General features: G+C 37.6%; 1 protein-coding gene across 18 annotated transcripts in view; it reads left to right on the top strand.

Moving 5' to 3' along the window:
- TCF4 (transcription factor 4) overlaps positions 1-14,148 on the top strand; it is a 360,826-nt gene that overhangs the window by 231,922 nt on the left and 114,756 nt on the right. For 13 of the 18 annotated variants that reach the window (XM_027118574.1, XM_027118569.1, XM_027118572.1 and 10 more), the window contains 2 exons: positions 864-993; positions 1,479-1,528. The exons of 3 other annotated variants lie outside the window; for them this stretch is intronic. In XM_027118574.1, the coding sequence (XP_026974375.1) occupies positions 864-993; positions 1,479-1,528 (180 nt within the window). The remainder of the gene's footprint in view (positions 1-863; positions 994-1,478; positions 1,529-14,148) is intronic. 2 more of the 18 variants (XM_027118573.1, XM_027118570.1) reach the window with 1 other exon arrangement.

The following is a 14,148-nucleotide window of genomic DNA, read 5'->3' as shown; positions in this document are numbered from 1 at the left end:
TTAAAAGAACAATGTGTTCAATGCAGAGTATAATCAGGCGATTTATATATTATGGGTAAGTTTCTACGTAGCTTTTAGAGACTGTGATATTATTATATAATTTTTCGTATGTCATCATTTTCGAAAGCTTAGTGATTTTTCACGCCATGATAAGTTAGTGATATTTGGGAAAGTTTTCTAGTGTTCAGGTAAACGTTTCATTTGTGGGGATGTGTTTTAGTTGCTGACAGTCCTCAAGAGGGCATTCTGAAGTCCTTTAATGTGCTCCTGTTAGCTTAGAATGCCTACTATTTCTATAATTTTGAGAGTCAGTGTGAGGATTTGAATTTCCTCCTGGTTCAGTTGGCATTTTCTGTTCTGGGGGTGCTGTGTGAATTCGTGGAGGGTCATGCAGAGAGGCAGAACTCCCAGCTGAAATGAGCATCTATACTCTCCCCCAGTGTGAGCAGCAGGGGGAAATGGTGTACGTTCGAAAAATCAGATTCTCCCTGGTTCTTGTTAAGGGAAGGGCATGGCTAGTTCCCAGATATGAGCCTATCTCTAGATAAAGAAAATATTAGCCTTGCATAAATGCCCTTTACTTATAAGATGAAAATGTTAGTCGTCTTAAAAGATGAAAATCTCATTGAATGAACATCACTGTCTACCTTCCTCTCCAAAGTAAAGAACTTAAAATTCACAAACTTTGGGATAGCTTCTTAGAGGGCTTTTCTTTCGCTTTCTGTCATGTTGGGTTTTAATTGTTTCAGCTTAGCAGATGCTGTTTCCTTTATTGCATTGGTTTAAGTACTAACAATCAGTTGGGGGGTGGCAAATGTAAAAACTTAACCTTATATGTTTGTTTTTCCTTTTTAACCTTTTAGCAGAGTCTCCTTGGAGGTGACATGGATATGGGCAACCCAGGAACCCTTTCGCCCACCAAACCTGGTTCCCAGTATTATCAGTATTCTAGCAATAACCCCCGAAGGAGGCCTCTTCACAGTAGTGCCCTGGGTAAGGTATTCCTCTGTTTGAATGCCTGAGTGATTATTAGTAGCTTTTTCTTCTTTTTCTTTCTTTCTTAATATCATCCTCTCAAACTATCCTCACCCCGCCCCCGCAAAAACCATAGAATTGTACTCAGTTGTCGGGCTCATGACTCTCCCACCACCCTACCCCAGTAATACGTTGGGTGGGTATGTTAACTTACAGTAGCAGGAGAACTATTTTGGTGTATGCTTATTTCTTGTTTTCTCTTGGCCGCCCATCTAAGGAACCTCTTTTAAAAACCAGAGCATTAAAAAGTTAAATCTCTTCATTTTTATGAAAGAGGCGGGATTTGATTTCTGCCAGAAGAAAAGATGATAGCGGTACCGACATTTTGCGAAAGTCACGATTTAAGAAAATCTGGTCGAATCTAAATGGCTTCGTGGTGTAATCTCTTTTAGTTAGGAGAATGGGCATGCAGGGGACCTCACAGCCTCCTCATTTTCTTTCAGAGGTTCAGACAAAGAAAGTTCGAAAAGTTCCTCCAGGTTTGCCATCTTCAGTAAGTACTGCTTGTTTCTGCTTTGTATATTGTTTATTTTGTTCTGCTTTGTATTGATGCCAAGGAGATAGCAGCAAATGAGGTTCCATCCGCCAGAGCGGTGTGTTTATCTAGAATGTGGCCGAGGTAGAAATGGGCACCTCCAGCCACCTGACCCATGTTGGAGTGATTGATTGCATATCCTGGAAGACGGGGTGGGTGTGTTGATACTCAGCTGGTTAAGCTCTGAAGAGAGCCTTGAAAAGGTGCCTGAAGTTCGCGGAGTTTTACCTGCACAGAGCTTTCAGGAGAATGAGTATTAGTTTCACGTGTTGGTTAAATTCTTTGTTGGTATTATGATGATTTATGGATTTGCATACGAAAGGAGATTTGTGGAGAGGATTTAGGAAAAATTTACATGGGTTTCAGCCCAGAGTGCAGGGAGAATGTCTCTATTTTCTAGAGAGGGGACTGAATAAAGGCTGCAAAGGTAGCTGCATCAGTAGCCATTTGTGTCTGGAATACCAGGTGGCAACTAGAAGAATCCAGCTGGAACCAAAGGCATTCTGGGTCATTTTAATACCTGGTGCTCTAAGGAGGGGTTGCTGCGGTCTCTCCAGTTGCCAACATAGCAAAAGTTGGTTGTAATCATAGTTAAATACATGATATCTTATTTTCAATCCATATATATATATTTTTTCAAATTCGAGCTCCTAGATAATTTAATTTTGTTTAGAACTGACCTGTTTCTAGAAATTTCCCCCTTATGTAGAATAAAACTAAGAGTTTCTCTTTTCTTTCCTTGTCTCCTGCTTGCTTTCTCCTTTTTTTTGTTCTTCCTTCCTGCCTATGATATATTTTTTTATATATATATATATAGTTTTAATTTAATTCTGTGTTCTGTAGGGCACTAGTGTTCATTGAAAAGAATGCTAATGAGCCTTATAAATTCTTGTACTCTAAAATAAAATTATATTTAGATTTCTGAAAATAATATTACCAATCAGTGCTCGCATATTAGTTTTATTTCATTTTTAATAAATTAGAAGAATAATAGGTTTTGCAAATGTGCTGAGATTAGATTAACCCAAACACCTGTGTGTTTGACTTGATTTCAGTTCAGTGCATCCAAAAAATTATTAAGCGAATATATCAGAATAAGTCTTATCAGGGAGAAAAAACAAATTTTGTACGCTGATTATCATAGACTCGGTAATGTTGAAGAAGCGTCACAAAATTATCCATAAATATATAAAAATATTGTGTAAATAAAACTGCCAGTGGTGTGTAAAATAGTCGCTTTGGACTACCAGTAAGTCATTTAAAAACATACTGAGTGGTTTATTCTTTGAATTTCTGTGTCGTCTTGAAATTGGCTAATATCCCTGCAGGTTTTTATAAGCATATTTTAAGCTTGAAATTTGTGGTAGATTTAATGTAGATGAAACTTTAGCTTTTAATAGCTTTTATGACAACTTCAAATGATATAGTCCTCACAGCTGTTTACATTTTAAACATGCCTGAACCTAATACGGACAGTATTAAATACAATAAGTGGACCTTTGAATGTTCTAAAATGATAGAATAGCTCTTTGCTCTAAAAGCCATGCAAAACTTAAAGCTATAGTACACTGTTTATGCCTCATATTCAAATAAACTTAGTTTATTTTTTCCAGTGCTAAAATTATGCAGAAATTTACACAGTTTCTAGGGAGTGCTTTGGTGTGGCAGTAGATATTATCTATCCATTTAATCATTGTCAACAAGTTCTCATAATTCATTGTAAATTTTTAAGTATTTCTGTAGAGCTAACTGGCCACTATAGAAAATTTCACTGGTAGAGTTTTTTCCTTTGCTGTTAAGACAATTATGTGTTGCTGATATGTTGTCATATGTTCAGAAGTATAAAAGTATCTTTCCTTTCTTCCCAGTAAATCAGGACTTGAAAATGTCGTTTGTATTATTTAATTTTTGGCTTTTGGTGGTCAGTTTAGGGTTTCCTCTTCTTTGAGAATTTATGTTGGCTGAACGTTTTAATTGTCCTTAAGGAACATTTTGGTATTTTGGTCCATAAGGAACTCTTTTTTGAAAGATAAGGAGGAAAACTCAGTTGAAATGGAAATTTTATCCTTGTTATTTTTTCACTTGTTTGGTTTTTTGTTTGTTTGTTTTAAGCAAGAAGAAGTTAGTTTGGTTGATTTTAGAATCCAGTCATCTATTTATTGTCATTACTTAAACAAATCTCAGCTCTCTTTTAATAGCAATTTAACTTAGTTTATGTTAGCTTTGTTACATGAATTGGATCGCTTATTACTGATAACAGAATCCACACGCCTCATCACTGCACAAAATATGTATTTCAATTTGATCTAAAGAGACGATCTGTATTAGATACTGTAACACTTTTGCCCCAGTAGATCTATATTGTTGTATATTTAGACCTCTGCCATGCTTAGTCCTTCTTTTAAGCTCAAATAATTTTTATCCCATGAGATACTTCTAAAACTTACTTCAATATGTATGAATATTTTTATGACAAATAAAAAATTGGGGATAATACAAGGTTTCTTTTGGAGTGATTATGACTAGATAAAGACATTTATATGTTTTCTTCAATACATATTTACCATGATAAATAGTAATAAATCTGTCACAATCTGTTCTGTCAACTCACTTTTTTTTCTTCTTCTTTTCAAAATGGGCCCTTTCTCTTCCTTAACATAAAGGAAGAAAATTTAAACGGTAACATCTGTAATCAGATATTATTTATGGCAGGACTAGGGGACAGAGACTGGACTTCTCTTGCTGCCATTAGTCTGGATCTTTGCAGGAAATTGGGAGAGTGAGGGGCTGGACTGGCCCTGTTTTTGAAAATAACTGCAGCATCTGTGGGAGAGAGAAAACATAAGCCTGGCCCAACATTGTGCCACGGATCTGGCAGGATCCTTGAATGTGTTTGTACTGTGCGCAGCATCTAGAGACCTCGAGTCACTGTGGAAGCATGACAGTGATAGGGCGGCGGAAGAACCAGCCTGCAGGGTCGTAATGCACAGGCGCAGTGGAGGGAAGGGAGTCTGTCCCCTTGGAGAGCAGAGGCCTGTAGTTAGGGCTGGGGTGATGTTTTTTTTAAAGGAAAGGCTGTGTGAAATTGACAACTATCTAATTGCCCACAGGAGCCCTGCTTAGTACTGGGGAACATTTTTGTACTCTCTCTTCCCATTTTAGTATGTTGCTCTTTTCAGCTACATCTCAATGTCTTACAGCCCTCATCTTTTGATAGGACTTTAACAGTATAACTTTGGTTTTTTTTGTTTTTTTGTGGATGCGAGGATTTATCTTGCCTATCTAATTTCTTGCATTTGCACGTTAACTTCTTTGTTCAATTTCTACATGTTGTTTTTTTTTTTTTTTGAAGCCATACATCATCTTGGACTTAATAGCTTTCAACTTTACTGCTCCGTCCAGCAAATTTCCTATCTTTGTATAGTCTAATTGTCATACGTATTGAATCATGAGTTAGTGCAGAGAAAATTATACCGCGTTAAATCACATTTTTTGAGAAAATGTCCATGATTCTTAGAAATTAACATGGAAGCATTAAAATCTAGAAAGCAAAAAAAAATTTTCTTTTATTTGGTGCTGTTTTAAAATATTTTTTCCAAACACACAGAAAAAACACAGAAACAAAAGACATTGTCTTTCAGAAACTTTAGTGTGCCCACCAATATGTAAACACATAAAATCTTCATCTTCTTATAATTTGGAATGTTTCAAAATGATATACATTTAACCAGAAACTGTTAACAACTACAACCATTCTACTTCAAACATTGGTGGAATTTGTCTCCACTTCTAATTCAGTTTTGAAACTTCAGTGACAGTCTCACCAAGATCCCCAGTTAGAATCCCTGAAACTTCAGAATTCTCTAGAAATATGAAGTTTTATCTTTAGAAATAGTCTATGACTTTTCTTATTACAGGCTATCTTTTTTTTTCAAACTGCACTTTTTAAGAAAGTCTGTGAAATTGCAGTTGTGTTTTGGTTTGATTTTTGCCTTTAAATTCAGGAAGATCTAACAAGCTTTGTATTAAGTGGTCAGAGATAATTTTGAACACATGAATTTTAAGGAAAACAATTTCAACTATCTTAAAGAATCTAAAATAAGATTTGGATCCTCCAAGGAAATTTGAGATATGAGTTAATCATTAGGTAGACTCGAAAAATAAAAACGCAATGTGTATGAGATACTGGGATAACCAGTTTTTTTAAGGAAAGAATTTTTAAATAAAATAAAATCTTAAAGTCTGGATGAGACATTTTTTCACAGAAGAGATTTTTAGGAATATGAGGAAAACGTGGATAATGCTGACAGCATTAACTGTTCTCTGTATTTTCCATTATATGAAAACCTTCATATTTGAAGGTTGCAAACATGATGTTGAGGTTATACCCTCAGCTATTTTTAGAAAAAAAAGTTTTTTTCTCAAATGCTTGAAGAAATCACAAACAATTTAAAAGAGGAGTTGGTAATTTTTTTTATCTTATTAGAAGCCCAGAAATTTTATATGATTGAAAGCCTCAGTACTTAAAATACTTAATTTCCCCCATCACTTTTGAAATTGATCTTAAGGAAATCATAATGATGCTTTTTCATGAGAACAAAATTTTAACTTGAGTGATAATACAACTTTTGCTGAAATAAAATTTATGTTGATTCTAAAGTGAACTAGGTGTCAGCCACCTGGGCACCATCCTGTGTAGAAAAGTCTAGAAGAAGCCAATTGTGTGATAAGCTATAAAAGGAGGGGCCTCTTCAAAGTTCATTCCTAGAGAAGTAGGTACTTTGTGAAAAAGTTTAACTGTAGGTGTTTTACGTTAAAATGTTAGGATAGCTCATAATAGTTAACTTTAAACATAGCGTGCCCATTTTCTAATGGGTGATATTGAAATATGAAGTGTGGATATTAAAATTACGCTTATTTGTCACGAAAATGTATAGGCAGAAAGAAGGTAAAGGATAATGCAATTAAATCATCACAAATAGGGCAAAAGAGTTATTCACAGAATTCACACAGCATATGTAACGTGACATTGGGGGGAACACCTTGAAAGTCGAGAAAATATTCATCACAAAGAAAGTGTTTATTTATTTTTTGTTCAGTTAATACTGAAGTCACTAAACCAAAGGCTTCAAAAGTTTAGCATGTACATTAATCAGTCTTTTCCTCTTCACTGCAGTTATAGGTTACAGAAGTTAAGGTGTTTTTTTTTGAATTGCTGGTTATAGGAGAATCTATATTTAAGTTTTCATTGGGGGTACTTATTCCATTAAAAATATTTCAAAAAGCATATAAAATTCATACAAATATACAACACCTAATCCATTAGGCGTTCGAATCTCTGAGGAGTTTTCTAAAAGATTTCTATATTTTTGGTTCCAAATTTTGCAATAATGAGGGTTCTCTTCTACTATCCTCCCTGTCTTGAAATCCAATTCTGCTCCCCTTAAAGAGGTGTCTTCTGGTATGTGTATATTTTAAATATAAAATGAGAAGAAACATAAGGGAGAAGAAAAACTCTTCAGTTAACTGTGGGTGAAAGGTTTGTGTATTTCTGAGCTCGGCTGGGATTATATTTACAAATGAAAAGGATGTATGCCTGAAACACTCCCAACAAGACACAACCACCTAGCTATTTCCACGATGGAGACGCCTTCTCAGCCAGCTTTGTCTGATTATTCTACTAAGCAAGCTCTTCTAAGGTGGTACAAATGATGTCTCCCCTCTCACCTCCATGTGTTCTTTTATTTTAAACCAAGGTTTCAATATTTCAACCGCTAAGATTTCTGTTGAAATTTCGGAACAATAGCATTTAGTGTAAAACTGGACTCGTTTGTTGAGAAAGGAGAAATACGTTTCAGGGAACTGTTATTTTGAACCTTATTTTCTCACTTTTACTGAAGAGTACATTTTGGTGTGAAGTCCTGGGCTCCATCTGAGTGGTTTAATTATTAAGAAGCTAAGAAGCTGCTATAAGGCTGCTTTACCTAGAGAGAGAATTATGACAGGCTGGTGAGTGTTTCGAAATTATAAAAACTTGTTCTGCAGCGTCTGGCTTAACTGTGCATTTATTTTGTATTTGTGGAATGATAGAGATGCTTGGCTTGATATTCGGTTGAATATCATTTTAAACTTTTAATATTTCATCAATTGAAACATGTCTTATTTTCTAACATTGCAAAATTTTCTCATTTTTTCCCCCGATTACTGACAACTCTGCTCTTTCAAGGTGTGCCTTCTTGCTTTCAAGCAATTCTAAATTTTTTGTTTGAAAGTCATGAATCAAAGTCAGATAGAAATTCAAGGACTTTAAATAAGATGCTCTCAGAATGAATATGTAGGAATAATCCTGAAAGGCATGAAGAGTTTCTTCAAAAATAGCAAAGTTTTATTTTCTTAAGGCAGGTTAGATTCTATCAGGCTGTTGACAGACACTTGCTGTGTTGTTTTATTTTAATAAATTGCACTGAATTCTTAAACTGAACATAAAGTTGCATTTCAAAGCAATAACGTGAAATTCTCAGCCTTGATCTCAACTGTCCCAGTGTATGTGTGTATACACGAACATGCTCATTTTAAAAGGAATGAGAGCTTTTCTAAAATTCGGTGCAAAGTTTGTAATTTTAAATACTCCGGTATTTTATCTCAGAACAGCAGCATGTGAATGATTCTGATTTTTTTTTTTTTTTTTTTTTTTTTTTTAGTTACAGCTGTTGCATAGGTGCAGAGCTATTTGAGGAGTTTCCTGCTTTGCTAGAGCTTATACTCCCTCTTCAGAGAAATGAAGGTAGTGCAGAAGATTCTGCATTTTGGAAAATTTCAGGGTTGGAAATAAAGATGCTTTAAGTTTCAAGGAGAAGCATCGATTTGAATTCCGAGAGAACGTGCAAATTCGATTTTGAACAGAACCTTTTAAGGATTCCATTTCCGTGCTTTACAGGCACCCACTATTGTCTTTCTAGTCTAATTTTGTCATCTGAGGAATTCATCATCAGTATTCTGCTAGGCTTGAAACTTGATCCATAAGCGTTTACTTCTAGAGTAATCAGAGGAGGATCTGTGTGTGGATTAAATTTCACTCAATTTATTTTGAGTGTTCAGTGCAACAGAAGAATAGGGACTTTTTTTATGCAGCCCCCTTCGTAGCCAAGTATAAAGAAAATTTTTTGGTGTGTTGCCCTCTGTCAATTGTTTTCAGCCATGGTGATGAAAAAGCATTTCCTTTGTGAAACATGGACTCAGAAAGACTTAGGTTTTCTCAGAAAAATTACCCTTGTGGTACCTGCCTTACATGCACGTACAAAACCTGTCACTGTCACCACTTGCTGTTCCCGTCTAGGGATTTTAGAAAAATGCTGTTTTGGAGCAATTATTTTGATATAATCTGAGACAGAGTTTCTAACTCTCTCCCGCGGCCTCCTCCCTCCCAGCCCATATCATTCTAAATATGCCTCCTGGATTATACTTATAATAATATTGTAATGGCTTTCATTCTACCAATTGGCACAGTTTATCATTGTGTCATTAGCTGCTGTGAGAAGGCAGTTTCAAGTAGGTGGCTGGTTCTGAGCGGTAATGTTTTCGAGTAACCCTGTTTGGGGAATGCGGCTGTCTCACAGGTGCTCAGGTGTATAAGCCCAGGGTACAATAATATTTTCTGGCTTGCTCATTATGAAACAAATTTGAAGTACAAAATAATTCAGTAATAAGTGGAGTATAAAAATTGGGGCTTTATGGTAAGAAAGTCGAATAGCTTGAGATGTTAGCAGAGGAGATAAAAATAAAATTTGTCTAAGGATGCAGCAGTACTTAATTCATGTCTCATTTCTCCTGGAACTGAGATTTTAAAAGAATATTCATGGCCTGGTGATGAAGACTTGTTGAATCAGTTTGAATGTTTTCAACCATGAAGCTAAATAGGAAAATAAACCTATTTCTGTAACTGTTGTAGTATTTGAAAGTATTGTTATGTAATAAAAAGATACACGTTCTGCCACTTATGTCATGCTTAATAGTAAGGCATCTGCTTGGTGAGTGAAATTTCAGTACCAAAACCTGTGGGTTCCTCATAGAGTACCTTTATGTGAATTTTATTTTTAAATGTATACAAGATGTTGCCATAAAATCTGTAGCTTAGTCGATAGTGCTAGGCAGAAGAAAACAGAATTAAGCATATTTGTTATGAGCGGATATAGTCGGAATTACAAAATTCAAACCCCAATAAGTAATTATTTTACAAACAATGCTATTTTGTTTTCCCTTTCATAAATTACATCAACAATCTAGCTGTTAAGCGGAACCCTATAATAAACTGGGAGCACCCAGGTGGGCGGGGGCAAAAAGCATTTTTAGAAGTTTTCATTCATTCATTCATTTCTTTCTTCATTTATACTTATTCAAAGCATATTTTTCAACTAAACTAAAAGCCAGACATGCCATGTATCATTGAACAATTCAATGTAGTGTCACTCACATCCCAATTTGGGGAATGGCCTTAGCATTTTAAAGAGCAGGTCTGGCCTTTGGAGAAAGTTGTACATATTCAAAAAATTAAAATCACACCCAGTGTAACACAGGGACGTTTTGTCCTTTAGGTTTTTTATGGAGATGCTGAATCCCCCTACTCACTTGTAATCACCTTGAAGAGAGTAAAGGTCTTTCTTGTTTTATGTACATCTTTTTTTGTCCCATAGAAACTCAACCCACTGCCTTCTGCGTAACACTTCAAAATATATTTCCAGTGAATGAATATAGTAATAAAAGTGGTAGAGTAGGGTGCAGGTAACACCACTAGAAATAAAGAAATCTTCCTAGTTTAGTGTCTAATATCCTCTACTTACTCACTCAGTGGCCTTGGTTAGGTCACAAACCTATCTTGTGGTCTATAAAACAGATAGAAATAGTGCCTGCTTAGTGAGCTGGTTGATGTTGGTATACTAACAAACCCTTAACACAGTGCTGATTCTGCATCACACACTGAGCACTTTGTATCTATTCAGTCATTTATCCCTACACCATCCAATTGAGACGAGTACTACTGTTTATTCACGCATAAAAGAACGGAGACACAGAGAGGTGAAGAAACATGGCCAAGGTGACACAGCTAGTAAGTGGCAGAGCTGGGATGGTGACCTCGACAGTCAGCCTTCAAGGTTTTCTGTGTCCTTAACCATGAGGCTGTAGCTATTTGCAAGCTACTTTGTAGACCAGAAGCTCTCTACAGCCTGGCTGATGCTCATTTAGCAAGTATTTGATGATGTGGAATAAATTAAATATTCAGAAATTTCATCTCACTGTAGAATGACCCTCAATACCTCTAAGTCACTGGTTATTATGCACCACTTTGGCCCAGGCAGATCCCTTAGAAAATCCAGACATTCCAGAATAGCATTTCTGTAATAGAAACAGTATCATCTAGTGGTTAAGAGCATGGAATCTGATCACTTGGGTTTCTAAAGTTGGCTATGCCACTTACTAGCTACCTGGCTCTGGGCATATGATGTAATTATCCTTGACTACTTCCCTGAAAAATGGGGAAAATATACATACCTCCTAAGGATATTGTGATAAATAAATTACAAAAAAATATATAATGTGCTTAGCATAGCCTTGAGGCCTTGTAGGTACCTAGAAATCAACAGCTAATGATAATTGTGATAAGCGCACTGGCAACGTAACAGAGTAACCGCTAGAGAAAAACATGCAGCTTGTTAGCAACAGAGCAAAACTAAGACCAGGGTCTCAAGTGCATTCAGAAAAATTCTACCTAATGGAGGCCACTTGCTTTTTCTCAACTTAGGAAATACAGGGAGCACTCTCTGTACCTCTCTGTCCTTACAATAGTATCTCCATCCGTCCAAGACACCTAGTCAGCCTTTTGAATCATCCAGCTTCATCGCTCAGCAAAGTTTGTGTTGGAAGGGCGTACTCCATCTTTTCTCTTTTGAAAGAGGACATCAGGCCAAGATGACGGAGTCCTCATAATTTGATTCTCTCTGCCAATCATTTGTTTATGCCTAAATCAGCCCTGCCTCTAAGTGATAAGGAGAAACATGCTTCTGATTTCGTATTCTGTCAGCGTCATCCTGTAAGTGGCCAGAAGCGGGGCTCCCGAGTGATGCCCGGGTCTCCCTTTGTAGGGCTGGCTCTGGTACCCATAAAAAGCCACGGTGAGGCCTGGGGTTTTGACTTCATCTGACAAGACGAAGATACCTTGACTAGGTGGGTGCGTGTGGCAGTTTGCTTCTCTTCTAAAGTAAAACAGAGTTCGATTTGTTTAGGACTGTTTAGGTCCATTTCTAACATTAAACAGGATTATTGAAACAGACGTTTTCAGGGAAAGTCAAAGAATTGGGGGATTCTGGCCTTTGCTGCCTAGTAATGTGTTTTTTTCTCAATGCCATTGCTGAATTCATTAGGGGAAAAAAAAGTATTTTTTGCTTGTCAGCTGTGGGAAACCTAAAACAATTTTTGCAAGGGCTGATTCATGAATTCTTGCATTTAAAGGGAAAAAAAAAACATCTGCCAAAGGGGGTGGAGGAGAGAGAGCATGACCGATACATTTCACAACAAATATCTCTTCCCAGCCAATTTCAATGTACAGCAAAACCAGACCCCGCGTTAAGTTCCTCAGGAAAGGTCCCTTTTGGCTGGACCTCTTCCTCGAAGAGTCGTCCCTCATTTGTAGTCATTGCCACCTTGTGGATTACAAAGGATATTGGTTTTCATCAAACTTCCATTTCCATTTGGCTTTTTATGGCAAGTGCACTTTGGCAGTGGGTTGCCGAGTTCCTCACCAAGAGGATCCTGGTTTGTTCAGCAACACCTCACTTCTCCCAGTTCATTTATGATTCTGATGAGAGTGTTTTTTCAGGAAACACACATTTCACTTTTTGACCTAGGAGCATCTGTTAGAATTTTTTTTTTTAATACTCCTTTGGCATTCTGGAAGTGTTAATGTCTTTCATATCTGTTTAATGCTATTTAGGGATATTTATGATCACCTCTTGGTTACTCAGGGTAAAGTGTGTCGCAATTTTTTTTAAACAGACAGGAAAGCATTCACATGAGGAAACAGATTGCTTTAAGCATGTGCTTCCTGTGACAGTAAAAAGAACAAATTAGATTTAACACTGTGTAATGAACGCATAAATGTGTACATTGAAGCTTTTAAAAGCTTTATGTTCAGTTCTGGTCACAAGCAAAATTGAGTCACCTGGAAAACTTAAAGATACCTCGTTTCCTCTCAGATTCCTGCAGTGCCCAGGAATCAAGTTCCTCACCTGCGGCTGCCTCACTGGAACCCTAAAAAAACCTGATCCGTTAAGGCTGGAGAGAACGAGCATGTTCCAGACACATTCAGGGGTTAAACCAGGTTAAAGGCAGATTCAGTGTATTTAGCGAAGAGAGCAGAGTGTTTGGGGGAGAGAAAGGGAGGATTTTATTACCATCTCCCTCCCTCTCTGAGAATCAGTGGGGAAAAAAGTATTCTTCTGAATCCCACATCGACCTCTTTGTTTTATGAAAGAAAAATAAGAAAATCTGATGTTTACTTAACTAGCCCCTACTAAGATTTAATTACGTAAGAAAAGGACTCCTTTCCTTACATAATTCAGTCTGCACTCCTGAATGCTGGCTGGCAGGGAGCGCAGAGAAGCCGAGCTAATATTTCCAGTTAGACACAAGTGTTAAATGGGAGGGCAGGAATCCTCTCCCCAGAAGAGGCTCTCCTCGCCATTTCTGCCTGAGCCCCGTGGATGGTGCGTTCCCTTCCCCGGTGCTCTCGGAGCTGAGGATTTGTGGCAGGCTCACCATCTCTCTGGCCAAGGAAGGCCGGGACCGAGTCCCTCAGGGGAGGGCACATGGTTTGGGGACATCTGACTCTCTGCTAGCTCATACTGAGGTACTAATATCAAAACAGACTGCTTGTCGCTGCGCGGTGGGGCAGTGCTTTTTTTGGCTGCCGCGGTTGAAATGAAATGGGCAAGCTGTAGCCCGCTTGGCATCAGAAGGGGCGAAGGGAAGCTGGGAGATCAGAGTCAGACTGTGAATAAAAGTAACAACCAATGGTTAACTTCCTTTTTGTGTGTCACTTGGCAGCGATGCGACTGATGGCGATTTTTTTTTGTTTCTAACGTGGGTGAGAGTTCAGTGCCCTAGGAAGAGCCGTAGACGCCGCTATTGTGCTTCCTCATACAGTTGACTTGCGTTGATTTCTTGAGGCCACTACCGCTGTTCCCAGAGCCAGCTCCAGGAGCTGTATACATGGCCCGTCGGACTTCGAATGATGAAAAAGGTAATCAGATCAGAGGTGATCCACACGAAATCTCACTGCTGATCACTAGGAAATCACCGGGAAATCAGATTCTCGCAGAAGGCAGCGGTGCCCAAGGATAAGATATGCACTTCAGTGGATATTCCCCAGTATGCAGACATCCAAAGATCTTTTTAAATGACACGACTCCACATCCCTCATCTACCATCAAAGAGTCAAATGCGTTTTGGGCTGTCTGGAAAACGCAGGGCTAAAATAGCCAGATTGAATTCAGACGGAATTACCTTCTGCTTTTGGGGGGAGGTTG

This window comes from Aethalodelphis obliquidens, unplaced genomic scaffold, assembly GCF_003676395.1.
Source record: "Aethalodelphis obliquidens isolate GAN/ISIS:26980383/991018 unplaced genomic scaffold, ASM367639v1 scaffold19, whole genome shotgun sequence".
Taxonomy (NCBI): Eukaryota; Metazoa; Chordata; class Mammalia; order Artiodactyla; family Delphinidae; genus Aethalodelphis; species Aethalodelphis obliquidens.
This window is presented reverse-complemented; position numbering and strand designations above follow the sequence as displayed.